General features: G+C 61.2%; 1 protein-coding gene across 2 annotated transcripts in view; it reads right to left on the reverse strand.

Moving 5' to 3' along the window:
- The window catches only part of GFRA2 (GDNF family receptor alpha 2), a 76,505-nt gene extending 57,132 nt beyond the window's left edge, over positions 1 to 19,373 (reverse strand). Inside the window, exons 1-3 of one of the 2 annotated variants that reach the window (XM_004610084.2) lie at positions 18,635 to 19,373; positions 13,676 to 13,990; positions 10,615 to 10,698 (exon numbers count right to left, since the gene is read on the reverse strand). In XM_004610084.2, coding sequence (XP_004610141.1) covers positions 10,615 to 10,698; positions 13,676 to 13,990; positions 18,635 to 18,674 — 439 coding nt within the window. In that variant the 5' untranslated portion in view covers positions 18,675 to 19,373. The remainder of the gene's footprint in view (positions 1 to 10,614; positions 10,699 to 13,675; positions 13,991 to 18,634) is intronic. The other variant, XM_004610086.2, reaches the window with a different exon arrangement.
- Positions 19,374 to 20,362: the final 989 nt, after the last annotated feature.

A 20,362-nucleotide genomic window follows, 5' to 3' on the forward strand; every position in this document is an offset into this window, starting at 1 on the left:
ACACCCCCCGAATCAGGCTTCCACTCTCTCCTCACCCACCAAGCTCTCTCCTGTCCAGGTCACTAGTGGCTCCATGCTGCTAAATCAAAGCTCCGTCCTCCAACTTCCTCTTCCTTGACGCCTGAGCTGCACAGAGCAGCCTCAGACTTCAGCCAGTGCTCCCCAGAGCCACACACACCCCGCTTGCTTCCCTCCCCAGTTCTACCTCCATCTGTCTACACAACTGCCCCCTATCAGCCCGCTCCTTCTGTCGACATGCTCCCATTGCGACCTCGTGACTCCCGGTGCTGTAAAGAGCAGCTATATGCTAACAACCCTCAATCTCTCGGTCCTGACCTGTCCAGAGCTCCGGGCTAATCACCATCTGCCAACTCGACATTTCTGGGGAGAGGACGAACTACCGTCTCAAGCCCAGCTGGTCAAGAGCACTGCAGCGCTGTCATCCAAATTCATCAATTTACTCGGGCACCAGTAATGTCTCCATTGTGAGACTTGTTGTTACAGTCTTTGGCATATCGAATATGCCACGGGGAGCTTGCCAGGCTCTGCCATGTGGGCGAGATACTCTCGGCAGCTTGCTGAGCTCTCCAAGAGGGGCAGAGGAATCCAACCCGGGTCAGCCGCATGCAAGGCAAATGCCCTAACCGCTGTGCTATTGCTCCAGTCCTGGTCAAGAGCCCCCTGTTCTTTCTCCTCTCTCCCCCATCGTGGTATATGGTAGTTCTAGCCTAAAAAGTAGTTATCCTTAGCATCAGTCCACATCCTCTCAACTCGGCCCCAAGACTGATCCCATAGCTGTGTCCTCTCCATCTCGCTTATGTCTCAGGCCACGGGTCACAGCACAGCCTCCACACAGAAGATGATCTCCCACCCCCCAGACCCCTGCCTCTGCAAGAGAACAGAAAGTGTCCCAATTGTACCCATCTACCCCCGCCCATTGGACATTTCCAGCATAAGGGGTGGGGGCGTCAGCCGCTTGGGGAGACACTGACTCAAACCCTTGGTCAAGCATCTTGTATTTGTAGAGCATGGGATCCTGGTCCCGAACATCAACCAAGTTAACACTTTGTTTACTGACCCAGAAACCTCCACATCTCGCTCAGAGACGACTCCATCAACCACCGCCCCTCCGGTCCCAGCAGAAATGGGATAGATCTCAAAGCTAGGAGGAACATTTGTAAAATCACCCACTTTGGGAAACACTAAACCCGGACTCCTGCTTCTGCTCTTCCCCGGGTGCATCATCTGGCCCCGTGATCCAGTCCCTCACGGCGCCAGACTAATCTGCTCCAACGCACAGATCACACCGTGCTACTCACGCGTGGAAAATCCTCCACTCCGAAAGGAAACTCGAGCCCCAAGCCTGCGGCTGCGTCTCGGTGATCAGGGCTTGCCTGTGCCCACCCACCCCCACCGCTCCCCCCTCACTCACGGGTCCCAGCGACAGCGGCCAGCCCTCCCACTCGCCTGCCCTCTGCCGACCCCAGCACGGCTCGATTCCCGCTCCCCTGGCCATCCGCAGCCTAGAGCAGCCCCGGTCACCTCCGTCTCACCATCCTACTTAAACCCTCGCTTAGCATTCATCGCAACCTCCCATTTTTCTTGCAAATTTGTTTGTTGGCTTGTTTTCTATTTCCCTCTGCCTCCTGCTAATCGAACACAAACTCCAGAAGGACAGCAGATCCTTCTGTCTTGTTCCCTGACAGCCTCCGCACTTTGGAACAGGGTGGGCTAGGAGGCCAGGAAATGGGGGGAGGGGCGGCCCGAGGGGGGCAGGGGAGGGATTCGCACCCATTCCTTCTGCACAGAGGGCCCCAACGTGTCCGACCTCAACAGCACAACCTGCACTCCCCAAACACAAAGGTCAAGCCAACCAGGCTGCCTCCCATCGTCTACTCCTGTACCAGCAGGAACGGGGCATGGCTGCGCCCTGGAGGAAGGCAGAGGAGGCCCCGTCACTCTCCACCTCTGCCCAGCTTCCTGCTGAATCCATCAACAATCTAAGACCACTTGCTCTAAAAATCACAGTCGCACACAATACACACCACACACACACCACACATCAAAACCCATATACACACACAGCCTCACTTCATGTCCCAAGTAGAAACCACACACCACACACATGACCTCACCATATACCCCATCTATACACACAACCTCACCACAAACCCCAAATACACATCACACACCCCACACACATAGGACCTCATCACTTACCCCATATATTCATACAACTTTACGATACACCCCATGCATACACAACCTCACCACACAACCCATATACACCGGCAACCACACACACAACACACTCCATACACAACCTCACCACACACCCCAAACACATAGCACACAACCATGCCCACAACACACAATGTCATCACTCATCCCATATATGTACAACAACCACACATAACCCATATACACACATCTACAACACACATACCACACACCCCATACACACATAACCTCACCACACACCCACAATACAAACCCCATACACATCACAACCTATACCCCATACACAACAACCACACATCCCGACACATATTTCATATACACACACAACCCCACACACAACATACACCCCATGCAGCATACACCCACAACATACACCCAGTAACAGACACATCTACACACACCACATACACCAAACCTCATCACAGACCCACAAAAAACCACACTCTACCCTCACCATACAACCCCACATACTCACAACATACACCCCATACACACAACAACATGTACCACACCCACAACACACACACCAAACACCCACAACACACCCCACCCACACATATCAAGCATACAACCCACACCAGCATGCAGGCCACAGGACACACTTTATACATACCATACACAAATTCACAGCATGCACACACGTAAGCACACAGGCACTGCACACACTTGTACTCTCCTATACAGGCACACTGGCCGTGCACACAGAGGTGGCCAGGGAACCCCTGCCAGGTGGTCACTCACACCACCCCATTTCCAGGTGGAGAGGTGGGCAGTTAGTGGCTGAGCCAGGAGCACACTCAGGGGTACAGAGCTGGCAGGGCATCTCAGGGGCTCCGAACCAGCCTGAGCAACACCCCCTGCCCCCATCCTGCTGCTGGCAGAGCCTTTCATGCACCCCAGGAGCAAGCAAGCACCACTCAGAAAATACCTCCCTCCCCCAACTCTCACCCAACCTGAAATCCCACCACCCAAAAGCCTTCTTTGGGGTTAAATTGCATTTTCTCCTGCTCTTGTTGTGCGTTGTTTTGTTTGTTTGTTTTGCTTTGTTTAGGGCCAGAGGTTGTGGGGGGTGGCAGGGGGGAACCCTTCTTCCTGGACACAAAGGAGACTCCCCCCCCCAACTCCGTGCCAGCAGCCCCTTTGGCCAGAGGCTGGAGGGGGGATGGGAAGGGAGCAGTAAATGAGCCATAAGAGGTAGAAGAGGCGGAAGACAGTTCTCCAGTCTTCCCCCCCTAGTCCTCCGCTGCTTGCTCTGGGCTGTGGTCAGCAGCTGAGACCACTGGTCACCTGACCGCACCCTCCTCTCCTGGCCATCAGACACACCGTCCCTGCAAGGGGAGGAGAAAGAGCTGGCAGGGCCGCAGCTCAGCCCAGTTTCCACTGACACCCGGAGCCTCTGACAGCTGTTAGGAGGAGACTGTGATTCTGAAATTTAAACAACACCCTTCTCGGAGAAAAGCTGGGAGGGAGGCCGCCTGCTGACCCAGAACCCCCTCCCCCTCCCCACAACTCCGGGAGGGTCTCCCCAGGCTCCTGTCCAGCCACATACCCAAGCTTCCCCCTCTGCGGATGAGGAGAGACACACTGGGCGCAAAACACGTTCCTCCGAGATCCAGCCCACCCCACTCTGCCGTGTTTCCACCCAGCCAGGATGCCCTTGAGCACCCCCAGGCAGCACCCCGGGACGCTGGCACCTCCTTTCCCTGTGCAGAAACATCTCACAGGCAAGCACAGAGCTGGACGCGCTTCAGGCCCACACTGGGTGGGGCCAGAGATGGCAGGGGGCCAAGCGAGCCAGGCTCTCGCCTCCGGGAGAGGGACCAGGCCCGTGCCTTCTGCTCTTCATCCACGGTTGCATACGGGAGTCAACCACAGCACCGGGCACCGGGGGCAGCAGGGAACGGGCACCCACAGCCCAGCGCCCACACAGGGTGACAAAAGATAACTGCCGTGGCCCCCGGGCAAGGCTGCCATTGTCTCCCTGCAGCCAATCACAGGCTTTCCAGCCTGACCCCCCTTCCAACAAGGACATCCCTGGAGCTTCCCTGCTTCCATCACCCCAGACACTTGCCAGGCTCTGCAGGGGTCCCCTCACCCCGCCACCCCTCCTTCCTCCAGTGCAGGGCCCAGGCCCAGCCTCTCTCCAGTCTCCCTATGACCCCACAGGCAAGCCACCCGGATGCTCCAATCCCCTGAACATGGACGCCACCTCCCACACCTCAGGAGCGAGAAAATCTCTGTTTCCCGGAGACCAGGCCCCAGCTGCCCGCCCCAGAGCCCAGAGCAATTGTTGCGAACATATTTCCAGTAGCCGCGGACCTGTGGTGCAGGTGAGGCCCCCGCCCACAGCCACATGCCGACCTTACGCGCACCCTGTGAGAGGGACCCCGGGCCTTGAGGGAAGCCACTGCCTGCGTGCGTGGCACGGCAGAACCAGCTTGAATGCGAGGCGAGTCCGGCCCTATTCTCCACATCTCAGTGCCTCTCTTGCCGGGTGGAACAGGGCCCAGGTGACTGCTAAGCTCCCTTCCAGTGACAGAACAAGGAAAACTTACCTCTAGGGACCCCTCCCTGCCCTTCCGTCTGCAGCACTTCCCGCCCCTGCCCCCAGGGCAAGGCCCCACAGGCCCGCCCGGATCAGAAACATCGGGCAGCCCTGCTGACCTCAGAGGCCTGTCCCTCAGGCCTGGCCACTGAGCACTGCCCATGTCCTCAGCCTCGCTCCTGATGGCCACCCTCCGGTGGATGGGGCCTTCCTGCCCCCTCACTGTCCCTCTGACCCTTCCAAGTCTTCCCTCCGCAAATCAGCTTCTCTGGTCTCTCTTCTGCCTCCTAAGAGAGCGACGGCGAACCCTAGCATGTTCCCAGGCTCACACACTCAGGGGGTCTGAGCCCTCCCCCTGAGCTCCCCACCCACTGCATGGCCTCCACAAATATCCTGTCTCTGCCCCCTTGGCACAGAGCCACGGCCGAGTCACTCTGGCTACAGTGGGGTTTTTTGTTTTTTGTGGTTTTTTTTGCTTTTTGGGTCACACCCGGTGATGCACAGGGGTTACTCCTGGCTCTGCACTCAGGAATTAACTCCTGGAGGTGCTCAGGGGACCATATGGGATGCTGGGAATCGAACCCGGGTCAGTCACATGCAAGGCAAACGCCCTACCCGCTGTGCTATCGCTCCAGCCCGTCCTGCGTTTCTTCTGGGCCCCAATGTGGGTGACGCTCCCAACCCACACAGACACGACAGCCCCTCCCCCCGGGGCCCCCAGCAAGGGCCCTTGATCTCTGGCCCCACCAAGCGTCCAACACCGCAGTTGCCTGTGAGGTGTTTCTGCACGGTGGCTCAGGGGCGCCAGCGTCCCGGGGTGCTGCCCGTGGGTGCTCAAGGACATCCTGGCTGGGTGAAAACACGGCAGAGTGGGGTGGGCTGGATCTCGGAGGAACACGCTTTGAGCCCAGTGTGTCCCCAGTGCTCTGAACTGAGTCTGGGGCCTGTGGGACGGGCCACTTGCCAGTTTATTGGTGGCCCAAATTCTGGGGAGGCTGTGGGTCGTGGTACCTCTGGAAATCAAATTCAAGATCACCCTCCTAGCCCCCCAAGTAGCCAGGCCAGGGTGCAAACCCAGGCCTGCCTGCACCTGCTGTCTCCCTAAACGCCACATCCCACAGTTCCGGGGCAAGAGGAATCGCCACGAACCCCAACAGATACCCTTCAGGAAACCGCCCCCGCTGCCAACAAGGCAGGACAACTGGACGCTCCCAACAAACTCAGGACAGGGCCCAACTACTCTCCTCGGCCTGGACTCTGGACGGAGCAGACCCGGGAAGGCCAGGCCCAGCGGGGAGAGGAGGGCGGTCTACTTCCCAGGCCGCCGTGTCCCAGGTGCGGGATGCAGCCGCCCGCCATGTCCCTGCAGCCGGGAGGGCAGGAGAGAGACCAAGGAAGGGGGGTCAGTCCCAACACCTGACTTCTCAGCCGACAGACGAAAAGCGGACAGTGTCAAGGACACCTCCGCGTGACAGCAGCACCCTTCCCGGGTCCTGGGGTCGTGGAGGACGAAGCGCCCAGTCTCTGTCCACAGAGAGAAGGACAGAGCACAGCAGAGAGTGGGCGGGGCGGGGGGGGAGGCGAGGCTGCCAGCCAGCCCGGGGAAACAGCAGCCTCGCAATCCTAGAGCGTCAGGCAGGACCCCGGAAACCCACCGAGCAGGAGCTGTGAGCAGGTGACACCACGTTTGACGGCCAGTGCACTTGCCTAGAAGCCCCAAAATGGCTACTGTCCAGCAGAAAACAGCAAGCCCCGCCCCACGCTCTTGATCCTCACCTGTCAGGAGACGGGGGTCCACGGGGAAGAACCTGCCCGAAGCCCCTGTGGAGATCTGTGGCCAAGGAAGCCCTCAAGCCTCAGCCCCACGGTACTCTGCACCCCCTTTCCACTAAGTGCCCTGGACATCACCCCTGGCTTCCCGGTGGCAGGGTCAGGGGTCTCCCCACCCACCCCACCCCCAACTACAGACCCTCATCCCCCCAGGGGGTGGGTTTCTCTACCCACACACCAACTCCAGGGCTACTCTGGGGGGAGCAAGGCTGACTCGGGAGATGGGGAGGCTCTGCAATGCACCCCAGGTCTGGCTCCCACCTGGAGAGTGCCTCCCCCCACCCCCCACCCAGGATCCAGGGTGGCTCAGGGCCCAGCTGTATTGAGACAGCAGGTAAAGGACGCCAAGTGGAGGAGCTGAGACCCAGTAATTTCCTCATTTGTCTTGTCAACGTGCTTGTCCCGCAGAGTGTCAAGTTCATTAGCTAAAGATTTTCTGCTAAGAAGATACTTAGTGCAGGCCCAGGAAGCAGCAGGGGCCCCGACTTAGATGGGGACCTCTGACCTCCAACCTTCAGGGGGCAAACCCGAGCCATGTCCCCACCAGACACAAAGCGACGGCCTGTCTGTCGGGCACTGAGCTCAGTGGTGAAGCACACACCTCCCCTGGAAACAGCCGGCCTGCAGCGGCACCACCACCAATGTTAAAGGGGGGGGAATCCCACGGGCCCCCCGTGCAGTGGTCAGCTGGCCCCCGAGTAGGTGGGAAAGCGCATCCATACCCTGCTGGCAGCCAACATCGTCCTCAATGCCCTACCCGCCTCCCTCCGCACAGCTCACATGCCCACACGATGGTTCCTGTCCACAGGCAGCAAACCTAAGTGACTATGCTGCAGGGACACCTGGCCGGTCACCAGCCTGGCCCTCCAGATGGGCCCACTCTAGCGCCAACCCAGCGCCCACGGGGCAGCTTCTGCCTTCCTCACCATGCGTCCCGGCAGAACCCAGGACAGGGCACTCAACACAAACGATACAGCACAAGTGGAAGGGCAGAGTGCCAGGTGAATTTAGTCAGTCACTTGAAATCTCGCCCATCCAACAGGTAAGGACCGAAACAGATAACCCATCAAAATAGATAACGGGGTGGCTGTGGGCAGGAGATGGCAGCAGATAAAAGCCCCAGCTCGCTTTCTCCTCTCTCTCTCTCTCTCTCTTTCCCCCTCTCTCTCTTTCTCCCTCTCCCTCTTCCTCTCTCTCCCTCTATCTCTCTCCCTCTCCCTCCCTCTGTCCCTCTCTCTCTCCCTCTCTTTCCCTCTCTCTCTCTCCTTCTTTCTCTCTCTCTGTCCAACTCTCTCCCTCCCTCCCTCTCTATACCTCTGTCTTCCTCTCTCCTCTCCCTCTCCCTCTCTTCTTCTCTCTCTTCACACTCTCTTTCTCTCCCTCACCCCACTCTCCATACATGCCTCACCCCACTCTCCATACATGCCCAGGCTGACTGCAGGATCTGGTAGGTGTCCTACGCACCTGGACACGTGGCATATTCAGGCCGGGACAAGCACTGAGCACAGGAGTCTCACCCACGCACACCACGGCTGTGGTTAGAGACCAGGAGAGCCAGGACCGGGTGACAGGAACTACCGAGGTACAGCTGAGAGAGCCACAGAGCCTGAGATCACTGAGAGGCACAGAGCACTTGTGGGCGAGCATGGCATCTCGCCCACGAGCGCACGGCGGCAGGCCGGAGACTGGAGAAAAGTCAAGAAACTATGTCAGAGAACCACGGGGGCACAGCCCAGGAAAGGCCCAGGGACACAGTTCCAAACTAGGAAAGCGTACACCGGACAGAGAGTGACACCTGGGACAGAATCACACACTGGGGATGAGCAGACGGCACGGGGCGGAACTGGGAGGTTGGACATGGGTCGGGACTGTGCAGGACTGGATGAGTGATGTCACCCACGGGTAAAGCAGAGCCCTGGACATTTGGGGAGGGACACAGACCCATCTATTTAAACTGTAAACTCTTTTAATCTCTCGCATTGTACATGCAAATCTTTCATACAATTCTCAAGCACCCGCCAGTGCAGGAAAATCCACTTTTACTCTGAGATAGTGACCACCTCTGAAGCTGTAACCACCGCCACCAGGGCCCGAGGCCCACGCACATGAGCACCCGGTAGTTGATGCCTCCCTTCACATGCGGGCCCAAGACTCTCCCCAACAGGGACCTGAGATAATCCGGGCTTAAAGTCTGAGGGCAGAAGTTGTCAGTGGATCAGGGGAGCGTCACCCTCAGGGAAGTGAAAAAAAAATAAAAATGGTTTTGGGATAAGAAAATGCAAGTGCACAAAACAGCAGTTTGTGACCATCCAAAATTTAATCTTGGGGCTGGAGCAATTGCACAGCAGGTAGGGCGTTTGCCTTGTACGCCGCCGACCCGGGTTTGATTCCCAGCATCCCATGTGGTCCCCTGAGCACCGCCAGGAGTGATTCCTGAATGCATGAGTGCATGAGCCAGGAGTAACCCCTGTGCATCGCCAGGTGTGACCCAAAAAGAAAAAAAAAAAAAACACAAAATTTAATCTTACCCATAAGCTGTTTCCTGTCCCACTACCCTTCTCCCTGCTTCCTAGCTCCCCTGCCAGGTGATGCCCAGTGAGAACTCCAGAGCGTGTGTGGATGCGTGCATGCAGCAGGAAGAGGCTTCCTGAGAAAACAGACCTGCTGGGCCTGCAATCTCAGGCACCAGCCTCTGGCGCTGTGAGTGTCTCTGTCTTAAAGAGCGTCTCTGTTGGAAGCTCTGGTGTGTGGCATTCCGCTACGACGTCCCAAGCCAACCGAGATAGTATTTCTCCACGACAATTAATTTTTCTCCTCAGGGAAGCAATAAGGGAAAAGGGAGAAAGGGAGGAAGCCGTGGCCCGAGAGAATCCTTCACCTTCCAGTCTTGCGCGAGAGCACTCCGTTTCCCCGTCCAGAGGCGCACACTGGGACACTTGGCAAGGGAAACCTGGCAGGGCTGGGGGGAGCAGGCAGAGGCCGGGGCTGCCACTAAACCCCCGTGCAGGGGCTGGAGCGATACTACAGCGGGTAGGGTGTTTACCTTGCATGTGGCCGACCTGGGTTCGATCCCCGGCATCCCATCTGGTCCCCCGAGTACCACCAGGAGTAATTCCTGAGTGCATGAGCCAGGAGTAACCCGTGAGTATCGCCAGGTGTGACCCTCCCCCCCCAAAAAAAGTGTAGTGAACAGGATGGCTCAGCCCTAGGATGGAACTGCCAGGTCGAAAGCTCATGAGTGCCGCTGCCTGGTTTAGAGCAAGACAAACGTCGGGAATAAACCGCCACCATGCACTGCCCGGATGCCAGACCTGCACTCACACACCCCAGGGAGCAGCCTTCCCGGGGCACTTGACCCTGGGGGACTCCAAGAAGAGCCCTCAGTCCCCAGAGAGCAGAGCCCAGGACCCAAAGCCGTTCCCTGAGCCCAGCAGGGCTGCGGCCCTGGACCAGCTAGCGTGCCCAGGCCTGAGGAACAGGCTGAGGAGAAGGCACCTCACCTCCCCGGCGTCCGGCAGCAGAGCCGGAGCTCCCTGGGGAGGGTCCTAGCTTGCGGATAGAGGCCTCCGAGGCACCCCTCAGCGGGGTTCTGGAAACAGCGCCTCCCCTCCGTGAGAGGGGAACTGGGAGAGCAGACACAGTGATGCTCAGGACAAGAGAGGGCCACGCCCGCGTGGACAGCAAGCAGAACACCAGCTCATTCGGACCTGGGACAAGCAGGGAGACACTGACTGTCCCCTCACGACTGGGGAAACCAAGGCAGGGGGCAGTCAAGCCGCTGGAGGAAGGTCCAGCAGGGTGGGATGCACGACAGCAGGAGCGTGGCTCCGGGTTTCAGGCGACAGGGGAGGCCGTCCTGGGCAGCCCCCCCGCCCCCCGACAGTGCTGAGCACAGTGCTGAGGCCGGCTGGGGGTGTCGGGGTCACCGTCCCCCTCAAGGCCGGGAAGCGCAGGCTTGCTGGTGAGGGTGAGCCAGGCCCGGCCCAGCAGCCGCTTACCTGAGAAGATTGAGGCGAGCCTGAAGATGTCGGAGAGGCGGGAGGTGGCCGGCTCGTAGGGTGACGCTTCATAAAACTCCTCCCCTGCAAGAGAGAGCGTGGGGGGGTGGTCAGGCAGCTGCTCGGCTCTGCCTGCCCCTCCCCACAGCACCAGCCCTCTCCTCACGACTTCCAAAGGTGTCTAGAAAGCAGCACCTCCAGGGAAGGCCAGGTCCCCATCACAGGTCCCACAGTCATTCCATTCGGGCCTGGCACAGGGCACACAAGAGGCTGAAGTGGCCCAGAGAGGGGAGGCAACCTGCCTGATATCACACAGCAACTCACAGAGGAGCCACAGCGCTCCGTCCTGGCACCCCCAGAAAGCAGAATTGCCCTTTGCCCCTGTCCCAATAGCAGCAGAGCCTGCTCCTCCTCCTGCCCTCCCTACCTGCCTCCCACCACCACCCATGGGCTCTGTGGGAGCACTCGAGCCTGGGAAGGGAAAAGCAAGCGGGTGTACCCCACACACACACCCCGCTCTGCCAAGGCCACAGCCACAGAGGAAACACCCTCCTGAGGCATTACGTGGGGAGAAAGAAATCAATGCAGCATCACTCAGCCGTGTGCAGGCGTCAGGAGGCAGCCGACCCTCAGCCTCGCACATTGATTTTCCATCCTCCTCGGGCCAGCCCACAGACCAGCGCCCCCAGGGTGCTCTGCAGGAAGGAGCCCCTGTTCCGGAAACGCGCCCCAAATCCTGCCTAAGGGGCTCCTTCTCCCATCCCGTCCCGTCCGGTGAGTCAGAGGCAAGACTCCTGGCCCAGGCCAGCCCCCCGCCGGTCCACACAGCAAATCTGCTACAGCCCAGACCCCCAGGAAAGGGCACAGACTCCCCCTCCCCGCCAGGGAACACGCAGCTGCCAAGGCACAGGGGTCCCATCTGGGCTCCTTTTCACCTCCAAGGCCGCCTTCCCTAGGGCCCGCACCCCGTGGCCAGTGGGATCAGTCTGCCCCCCTACCCGTGGGCTCCGGAAAAACTCCTCGTGGTGGGGGGGCCCAGCCACTGCTATTTGTGGTTGGCTCAATCACATGCGATGAGGGACGACTTTTACAAGAGAAATAAAGCCACGCTGTGCTGTCCATGTGCAGCTGCAAAGTACTTAGAGACATCAACCCCTGCCGTTCTTTGTTTTCCTACGGATCCCATGGGCTCCTGAGGCTGGGGGCGGGGGGCGGTTCTGGCATTGGGGGTAGCAGGATTCTAAGGAAAAGAAAAGCAGGCGTCTGTTCTTCCTACAATGCACTGGAGGAAAGGGTCTCCCAGCCTGGACGGCAGACTCTACTCTCTCAAGTGCTGGCACCTCTGAAATATGACGTAAATGCCAAAGAGATACTTACCGAGGGCCAGGCTCAGGGATCAAGGGGTGCGCAAGGCCCAAGTTCAAACCCCAGCACCATAAGCACCCCCCCAGCCCTGCCAGGTCTGGGCCACTACGGGGTCCAGGCATTTGTACCTCCTAAGCCTTCCCTGGTCTGGGCCACTACGGGGTCCAGACAGCTCAGCATCCTCTGGCCGTACCATCAAAGCGACACCAACTTGGTGGATTCAAAGGGCCACTGGTGGTGCACAGGCCCCCTGGACCCCACTTTGGGTAACCTGCGAAACTAAGGATACTTGTGGACCCAGTGCCTGAGAAGGACGTGGTCTCACAGGCCGCTGGGTGGAAAATGACACAGGTACGGGCTCACAGCCACCAAGGGGCAGCCAGGGACTGAGGGCCAAGGGACCGCACAGACAGTCATGGCCTTCCAGCCATCAGTCCTCTGGCCCATCCCACAGCTGCTGAGGGTTCCCACGCACCCACTGCCCAGGATCACGAGGGGTGACCGTGAAGGCTGGAAACCAGTGCTCTAGAGTCGGCCCAGGCCTGGGCTCCAGGGAGAAGGTTCAGCCCAGGGACTCTGCTCCAACACACACCTCAGCGCCCACCTTGAGGCAGGCCCTGCCCTGAGGAGTCACTGTCCCCTCACCTCTCAGAGCCCCCCTGGGAAAGGCCCTATTCTGAGGAGTTATTGTTGTCCTCTTGCTTCTGAGTGACCCCCTGAGACAGGCCCTGCCCTGAGGAGTCACTGTCCCCTCACCTCTCAGCGCCCCCCTGGGAAAGGCCCTATTCTGAGGAGTTATTGTTGTCCTCTTGCTTCTGAGTGACCCCCTGAGACAGGCCCTGTTCTGAGGAGTCACTGTCCCCTCACCTTTCGGTCCTCCCCTGAGGCAGGCCCTGCTCTGAGGAGGCTTCAGGGCCACTCCCACCTCCTTCCCTCCCTGACCCACGAGAGGGTTCTCCCCAAATCCCTGCTGGATCCCCTCATCCCACCTCACTAAATTCCAGCTCACACCTGATCTCAGCTGGCGGGGGGCGGCAGGGGGCTGGAGGGTCGTCTCCCTCAGGAAGGCGCCTTAGATCTTATAACAAGGAATGAAATGCCGCTCCTCAGCAGCGCTTCCCCACCCTGTGACAGAAACCCCTTATCTGCTTGGGCTCCTGGAGGCAAAAGGCTACCGCAGTGTGCTTTTAACTGTTCCCACCATCCCAGTCAACAGCTGCTGAGTGAATGAACGAGCAGCGACCCAGTCACCCCACAAGGCACATGCAAGGCCTCCCCCTCCCGGCCAGGGAAGCCCGTCCTGGGTGGTGGTGGGGGGGGGGGGGTCAGGGAAAGTGTTGTCTGCTTTGCAGGTCTCACCACAGGACGTGAAGCCGAGTTTGGCAAGGGAAGTGGGGGTGCTGCCCTGAGAAGGTGCCCAGATCAGCCATGAGGTATCTGCCAGGTATCTGGCTGGGAACTCCCGCCTCTCATTCCCCCTGCCAGCGGCCCTCCTGCCCTGCCCCTTACCACCCCCCGCCCCACCCTCCACCACCCTCCCCTCCATCCGCCATCAGGACCTCCCTCAACAGCTGCTGCCCTGCTCAGAGGGCAGCTACTTCCTCTGGGCTCTAGGCTGTCCTGAACAGCAGTGACAGCGGTGGGCGCCCACCTCCACTGCCCCCTGCCCTGAGCTCGGCCCCGGGCCCAGGCTCACCCTCCGTCAGCCCCAGGTGGATGCTCCAGTAGATCTGCAGGCACTGCAGCTCCTTCTTCATGCCCCGCTTGCAGCGGCAGTCGTACAGCGGGCTCTCCTGCAGGACCTCCAGGGCCGCCTGGCACTCCTTGTTGGCCAGCATGGTGTTGCGGTCCCGGCCCGCCAGGCACTGCCGCAGCGTGCGGTAGCGGGAGATGCAGTTGGATTCGGCCGCGCACAGCTCATTGGCCCGAACACAGTCCACTGGGGGGCGCCAGCCGTGGAGCTCGGGGCCCTGCGGGGAGGAAGGGCTGGCCAAAGAGCGGAGGGTCTCGTCTGGGTGGTGGGGAGGGAAGACAAGTGTGAATGAGGGTCACCACCAGCTCTCCCCCGAGATGTAGGCCCGGGGGCGTGGGCCCTCCTGGGGCCCGCACGCCCAGCACCTCCAAAGCACAGCCAGGAGGACTCTGCTGTCCCACCCAGAGCGGGTGAGGGGCCCGGGCAGCTGCAGGACCCCGACAACTCAAAGCCAGGGCACATCTCCTGCTGCCTTCCACGCTGCCCGGGGGTTCTTGCCCAGCTCCCCGCACCCCTGCATAGCACAGAGCCTGGAGCGGGGAGAAGTGGACGCAGCCTCAGCAGAGAAGGGGCTACAGGGCCTGCTGAGTGGGTGAGGCTGGACATGCCTTTTGGGAAAGGGGGGCGAGGACCTCCCCCCGACACCTCCCTCCAAGACAGAGGCCCATTCTGGAAACAACAGAACCTCCCTGGGTTGGACCTAGAACCTGTTTGGTCCAGCCTGTGTGGACCTAGAACCACGTTCTATCATGGAGACATGGATGCTCAGGAAAAGGAATGACAACTCAAGGTCACACATGCGGACGGAGCAGCCCCTTCAGCCCTCTGTTTGGGTGCCTGCGCCCTCTGGGAGACTGGGTGTGCGGGGTGGTCTGAGGCCTCCCAACGGGGAGAACCACCCCTTTCCCACCCATCCCCACACACACCTCCCAGTTCGTCTTCTGGAACCTTCAACAGGAAAGGAGAATGCGGGGCGCCCGCCTGAGGAGCACTGCCTCTCCCCTGCCTCTCCTCCCCACACTTCTCCCTTCTCCCGCGAGGCCTGCGTCTCCGTCCTGTCACCTTCCCCTGAGATGGCCTTGCTTCCTTTTTCCTTCAACCTTCCTCCTCTCTCTCTCTCCCTCCTTCCTTCTCTTTTTCTTTCTTTCCTCTCCCCGCACTCCCCTAAACCCTCTTCTTCCCTCTATCTCCTTTCCAAAATCCAAATCCGCCGCCACCTGCAGCAGGGGATGCGCCTCCTCCTCGGGTACCGGGTCCCGGCACACGAGGCCTCTCGTTCCTCTACAAGTGCACAAGCACCAATCAGTTCACCCGAGTCACCCGTCACCCCAGAGCAGCCAGCGCCCCCCACTCTCGGAGCTCAGCGGCGAGGGGCCGGAGGGGCCCACTGGGTCCTTCCCATATCGAGCTCACAAGACGGAACCCCCCCTCCGGACAGAGACGTCTTGCCGGCCTGCCTGTGCTCCCCCAGCCCCTCCACTCCAGACCCTGCCCAGCAAAAGCCCAGGCCCCGGCCAGGAGCAGGCCTGCCTCGCTCAGGACAGGAGGAGTAGCCGAGGAGGCCGACTCCACTCTACCCAGCTCCCGGATACGAAACTCCCAGGCCAGAAGCCCCCTCCTCAGAATCCCAAGCACACGGCCCCCCTCCCTCTCTACCCAGCTCCACTTCTCCCTGCTTCCCCCTAGGAGGCCCGCTCAGGGGGGAGCTACCGCAGGGAGACAGCGACACCTAGAGGCAGAGCGCGGCGGAAGGACGGGGATCCGGCTCCTGGCGGGCCCTCTCAGGCCTGCGCAGCAGGAGACACCAAGAGGGCGGAGACTGGGGGGCGTTGGGATGGACAAGGTCTCTCGGAGGCCAACGCAAAACACAGGACCTTCCCCGTTGGACCATACCTCTGGCTCAGGACAGGAAAGCTGAGCAGGCTATGGCCAGGCCCTGACCAGACTGGTGAAGAATTCAGCGGAGTGCAGGCAGGCCTGGCTGGTGGGCATCTGCCCTGCCCGGCGCCGGCTGGAGAGGTTCGCTCCCTCCAAGCCGAGGCAGCAGCTTTATTTCCCAGATTCAGCACATCCTAGGTCCCTAAGCAGAAGTTGGCTGCATCTGGGCCACCCAGGAACAGCTGAGCCCAGCGGCTTCGCGTACACCTGCTGCCCCCCTCCCCAGCCAGCCCGCATGCTGGACACTCAGTAGTGTCCAGCCCTGGCCCTTCCACCACGCCCAGCCTCCCACCTTGGCTGCACCAGAGAGGTAGCCTTAGACTGAGTCCACGGGCTCAAAGGTCACACACTAGCCTTGGGGCAATGAAGACACCCACTCTGCCGGCCTGCAGGGACGTTGAGGCGATCCTTCCAGAATGCAGGGCTTCCCTGTCACCCAGGAGCCGGGCGGGAGGGCACACAGCCAAGGGGCTGCTCTAGCCTCTCACCCTGACTGCGAGTGGGCTACCTGACCCCGGGATGCCATCGAGACCAGCCGGAGAAGGAAACCATGGCAACTCGAGCCTGCAGCTCGGAATTCTAGGGAGTGAAGGGTCAAGGTGACGTATCCAACTCAGAGGAGAGACGGGCGGACAGCACCTGGAGACAGGAGAACCGAGAGACACCCAGCCACACTTGTCTGCCTGCACGAACTGTGCTGGCAGGAACGGGAATGCAGGTGGCCTGGTCAACAGGCCTGCCCCCAAGTCACTTCCCCCGCTGATCCCCAGTTCTCCCCTGCACAGGGCGACCAGGGCTGAGGAAGGCTGGGCCAAAGAGGCCCTCTGCAGAGCCCACCTCAGATCCCTGGCAGGGGTCACTGCTTGAACCTGCCAATAACCTCCCCAGAAAAGCTTCTGCCCGAGTGGAATTTCTGTCCAGCTCCCCACCAAGGGCTCCCTCCCAGGCAGGGGGGGGCTGGAGCTGAAGTTTTCCAACCAGCTGCCCCTCCCCCCACTCCTGGGGTCCAGCCTCCCCCTCCTAGAGCAGGAACTGAAGGGCTGGGGGACCCTGCTCCCCCAGACAAAGCAGCAGCCATGGGGCTTCTCTGAGGCTGACCACCCCCCCACACACTCACACATACAGGCCACTGCACCTCACCAGGAAGCACTTCAGCTCCCACCCTCTGGGGGGCTGGAGGTGCCTGGAAACCCAGAGGCACCCACATGGGGGGGTGGGGGGGCGCACACACTGCCTTTGCGTCTCTGGATTGGCTTTCTTCCTTCCCTTCTCGGTCCTGCTCCCTTCTGACCCGGGAAAGCTGGATTCCCAGCAGCAGCGGGAGAAAGGGGCAGGCCTCTGAAGGAGTCCAGGGCAGCCAGGTGCCAGGCAGGCCTGCCCGCACGGTGGCCACACCTTCCCAGCCTCCCCCTCGGCCCCTCCCACCTGGCAGTGCCTTGGGGGCCAACTCTGAAGGCCACACCCTGGGGCTATGCTCCCCCCCACGCCCCCCACTAGTGCCTGAAGGAGGTAGCAGAAGATGCGGGTGGACAAAGGGCCACAGCCCGGCCAAGGTGATCTCAAATCCCCTCCCGGACAGGAGGAGGGACACTCACTGGACCACCCACCTCTTTCTGGGCCCAGCACCAGCCTCTCCCCAGTCTTCCCCCCTCCCTCCTGCAGGAAGGAAACGGTACACTGACCACCACTGGCTCTCAGGAAGCCAGGGCCACTGGACCAGCACTGACACTGAAGCAGAGGTGAACCGCAAACATGGGGTGACAGCCCCTCTCTCTAGCTCCACACACAGAGACACACGGACTGTCCCTCTACACACACACACACACACACACACACACACACACACACACACCCTCTGTTTCGAGCACACACATTGCCCAGTGGTTCTCTCCTGGGCACCTACCCCAGGCAGCAGCCTTGTCTGGTAACCCAGGCACAGGCAGTCTTGCAAGCACCCCTCTTCCCTCCCCTCTACCAGCCCATGGGTGGTGGTGGGAGGCAGGTAGCGAGGGACTGTCTCTCTCTATCCCATTTCCCAGGCAGCTGAGCTCTCCCGCATAAATGGGGCCAGGGGCTGGGAATTCTGGGTCCAGGCATCAGCCTCCCTCCAGAGGGGCAGAGGGATTACAATCCAGCTGAGACCGTCTTTGTTTCCGAGGGGGTGTTTCCTCTCAACCTTCTTGTTCACCCAGGGAAACAAACTTTGGCCTCCCTCTCTCCCTCTACAGCGGGAGGGAGGGTCCGAGGCCCCCAGAGAGAACAGCAAGGAGGTAAAGGGTTGCTCATCACCCTCCACTCCGGTCCACCCTTCTGGCTAGGGCTGGACAGAGGAGGAAGGGCAAAGGGAGGAGTGAAACTGTTGCAAAGTCTTCCCGAGAGCGGGGCCCCACCAAGAAGGAGGTGGGGGGAGGGGAGCGGGGTGCGTTTTCCAGAGGCTGATTGGCAGCAGGGGGGAGGGATGACTCCCGCACTCCCCACTGATGTCCAAGCAGGAGCAGTTGGAGACACCCGAGCGGAGCCTTCCACCAGCACTGACTGGGCGCCCACCGGGAAGGAGGGGCTGGCAAGCCTCACCCCTCTCTCCCGTCTCCCTGAGCAAGAGTTGGGTGCTCGCTTCCCCCCTCCCACCCTTAAGTTGCCGCAATTTGAATGCATTATTCTGAGAGAAATGAGTGCTAACCTGTGTGTGTGTGCGTGTGTGCACGCCGCGGGGGATGCTTTGCTGTTTGAAGTCTCCTTCCCCACTCCCCGTGTCACCAGCCAGCCGGCTCCGTCCCTCGCCCGCGTCCCCACCGCCCCGGCCCATTCCGCGGCGCGCTCTCCCCCGCCGGTGCCCCCCAACCCCAGCGCCCAGCTCGCCCCCTCCCCGCATCCCCGGCCTCTCGCTGGCGCCCGAACGCGCGCCCCCCGGGCCCCCCAGGCTTAGGCGGGCGAGAGCCGCCCTCGCCGCCAGCAGGTACTCACCTAAAAAGAAGAAGAGGCAGAAGGCGTTTGCCAAGATCATGTTAAATAAATCCCAGTTTTGTTTTGTTTTGTTTTGTTGTCTATCTCCCTCGAGTAAAAAAAATAATAATAATAACAATAATAATGACAACGATATGCCCCAAATCCAATGCGGAGATCCCAGCTAGTCCACTCGATGAAGCTCCGGAGTCCCGCGTCCTCGCCTCTGGTTTGGGGGATTGCGAGGCGGTGGGCTGCTCTCGACGCCCCCAGTGCCCACTGTAACCAAATGGCACGTAGACGTGTGCAGATGCGCTTTCGAGGCGAAGCGGGTCCGGAGGGCTGCCCGAGCCGCCGCTGGTCCAGGTCCCGGGAGGCGCGAGTCCCCGCGGGGCCGAATCCCCCCGGAGCTTCCCAGGAGGGGTCCGGCGATCTGGGGAGGGGGGCGGCGGCGGTCTGCGAGGGAGGGGCTGCAAGGAAGCAGCGAGGGTGGGGGGTCAGAACAAAATGCAAATGGCAAAGAAATCCGCCGGCGGGGGTCCGCGCCAGGGAACCAACAATCCAAGTGGGAGCTTCGAGGACGAGAACCCAAGTCGCTTCTTTCGCACCAAGACGAGAAAAGATTCCCCCCCCCAAAAAAAAATACAAAATAAAAATAAAATTAAAAAATAATCTTCTCCCGCTCGCCCTGGCTCGCCTCACTTTTTCTCCTGGAATCCCAGCGACCGTGTGGCTGCGTGCGTGCGTCTCGGCGGTGCGCTCCCTCCCGCGCCTCTCCCGCCGCTCGCCTTTGCTCTCGCTCGCCAGCGCTCCCTCCCCGCTCCCTCTCGGCGCTCCTCCCTCCGCCCGCCCCTTCCCCTGCGCGGCTCCCTCGCCGCGGCCCAGGCGCCCGCGCCCCTCTCCTCCGCCCCGGGCTGGGCGCGGGGCTCCCCGGGCGCGGGGCGCGGCGCGGAGGGGAGAGTCCGCCGCGCGCCCGCTCGGCTCCGATCTACCCAGCTCCCGGGGCTCGGGCCCTGCGAGCACCCCCTCCTCCCTCTCTCTCTCTCTCTCTCTCTCTCTCTCTGCGGAGGCCTCGCCCCTGCGCCCCGCGGACGCCGACCTCCCCCTCGCTGCCGGGGGGCCCGGGGTGCCCCGACCCCACCGAGGCGTGGGGGAAGGGTCGCTGGCAATCCAGTGGCTGGATAGCCGGGGTCCGCGGCGGTCTGTGTCCTCCGGCCGGGGCGCCTCTCGCCCCCTCCAGCGCCAGCCCCCCACCCCCCGGGTCCTCGCGCCACCTGCCCGCCCGGGTCTAGCCCCGCGCGTGCCTCCACTGCTGCTCTCCACGCGGAGCTCGAGAACTTTCCCCAACGCCGCGGCCTCGCAGCCCTGCGAGACTGACTCCCCTTCCCCACGGCCACCCCTCCCCCCGCGTGGGCAGCCGGTTCTGAGGCCGGGGCGCCCTGACCGCCGCCCCCTCGGCTCCCCATCTCCTCCGGCCGCGCCCGAGGAAGCAGCCTGGGCCTCCCCGTCCCCGCCGCGGCGGGAGCGCCCCGAGACCGACCCCAGGCCAGGGCTCCGCGCCAGGCTCGCGCTGCTGGCTGGGCTCCTCCGGGGCGCTCTCCCGAGACAGCCGCTGCTCCCCGCTTCCGAGACTCCCAAGTGGGGGGTTCCCCACCTCCCCCCTGCCGGGGAGGGGGCGAGTGGTCCATCTGTCGTTTGGCCGGGCTTGCCGGCGTGTTTTAGTCACGGAATTTACAATAAACGCCCAGA

Source organism: Sorex araneus, chromosome 7 (genome assembly GCF_027595985.1).
Source record: "Sorex araneus isolate mSorAra2 chromosome 7, mSorAra2.pri, whole genome shotgun sequence".
Lineage (NCBI taxonomy): Eukaryota > Metazoa > Chordata > Mammalia > Eulipotyphla > Soricidae > Sorex > Sorex araneus.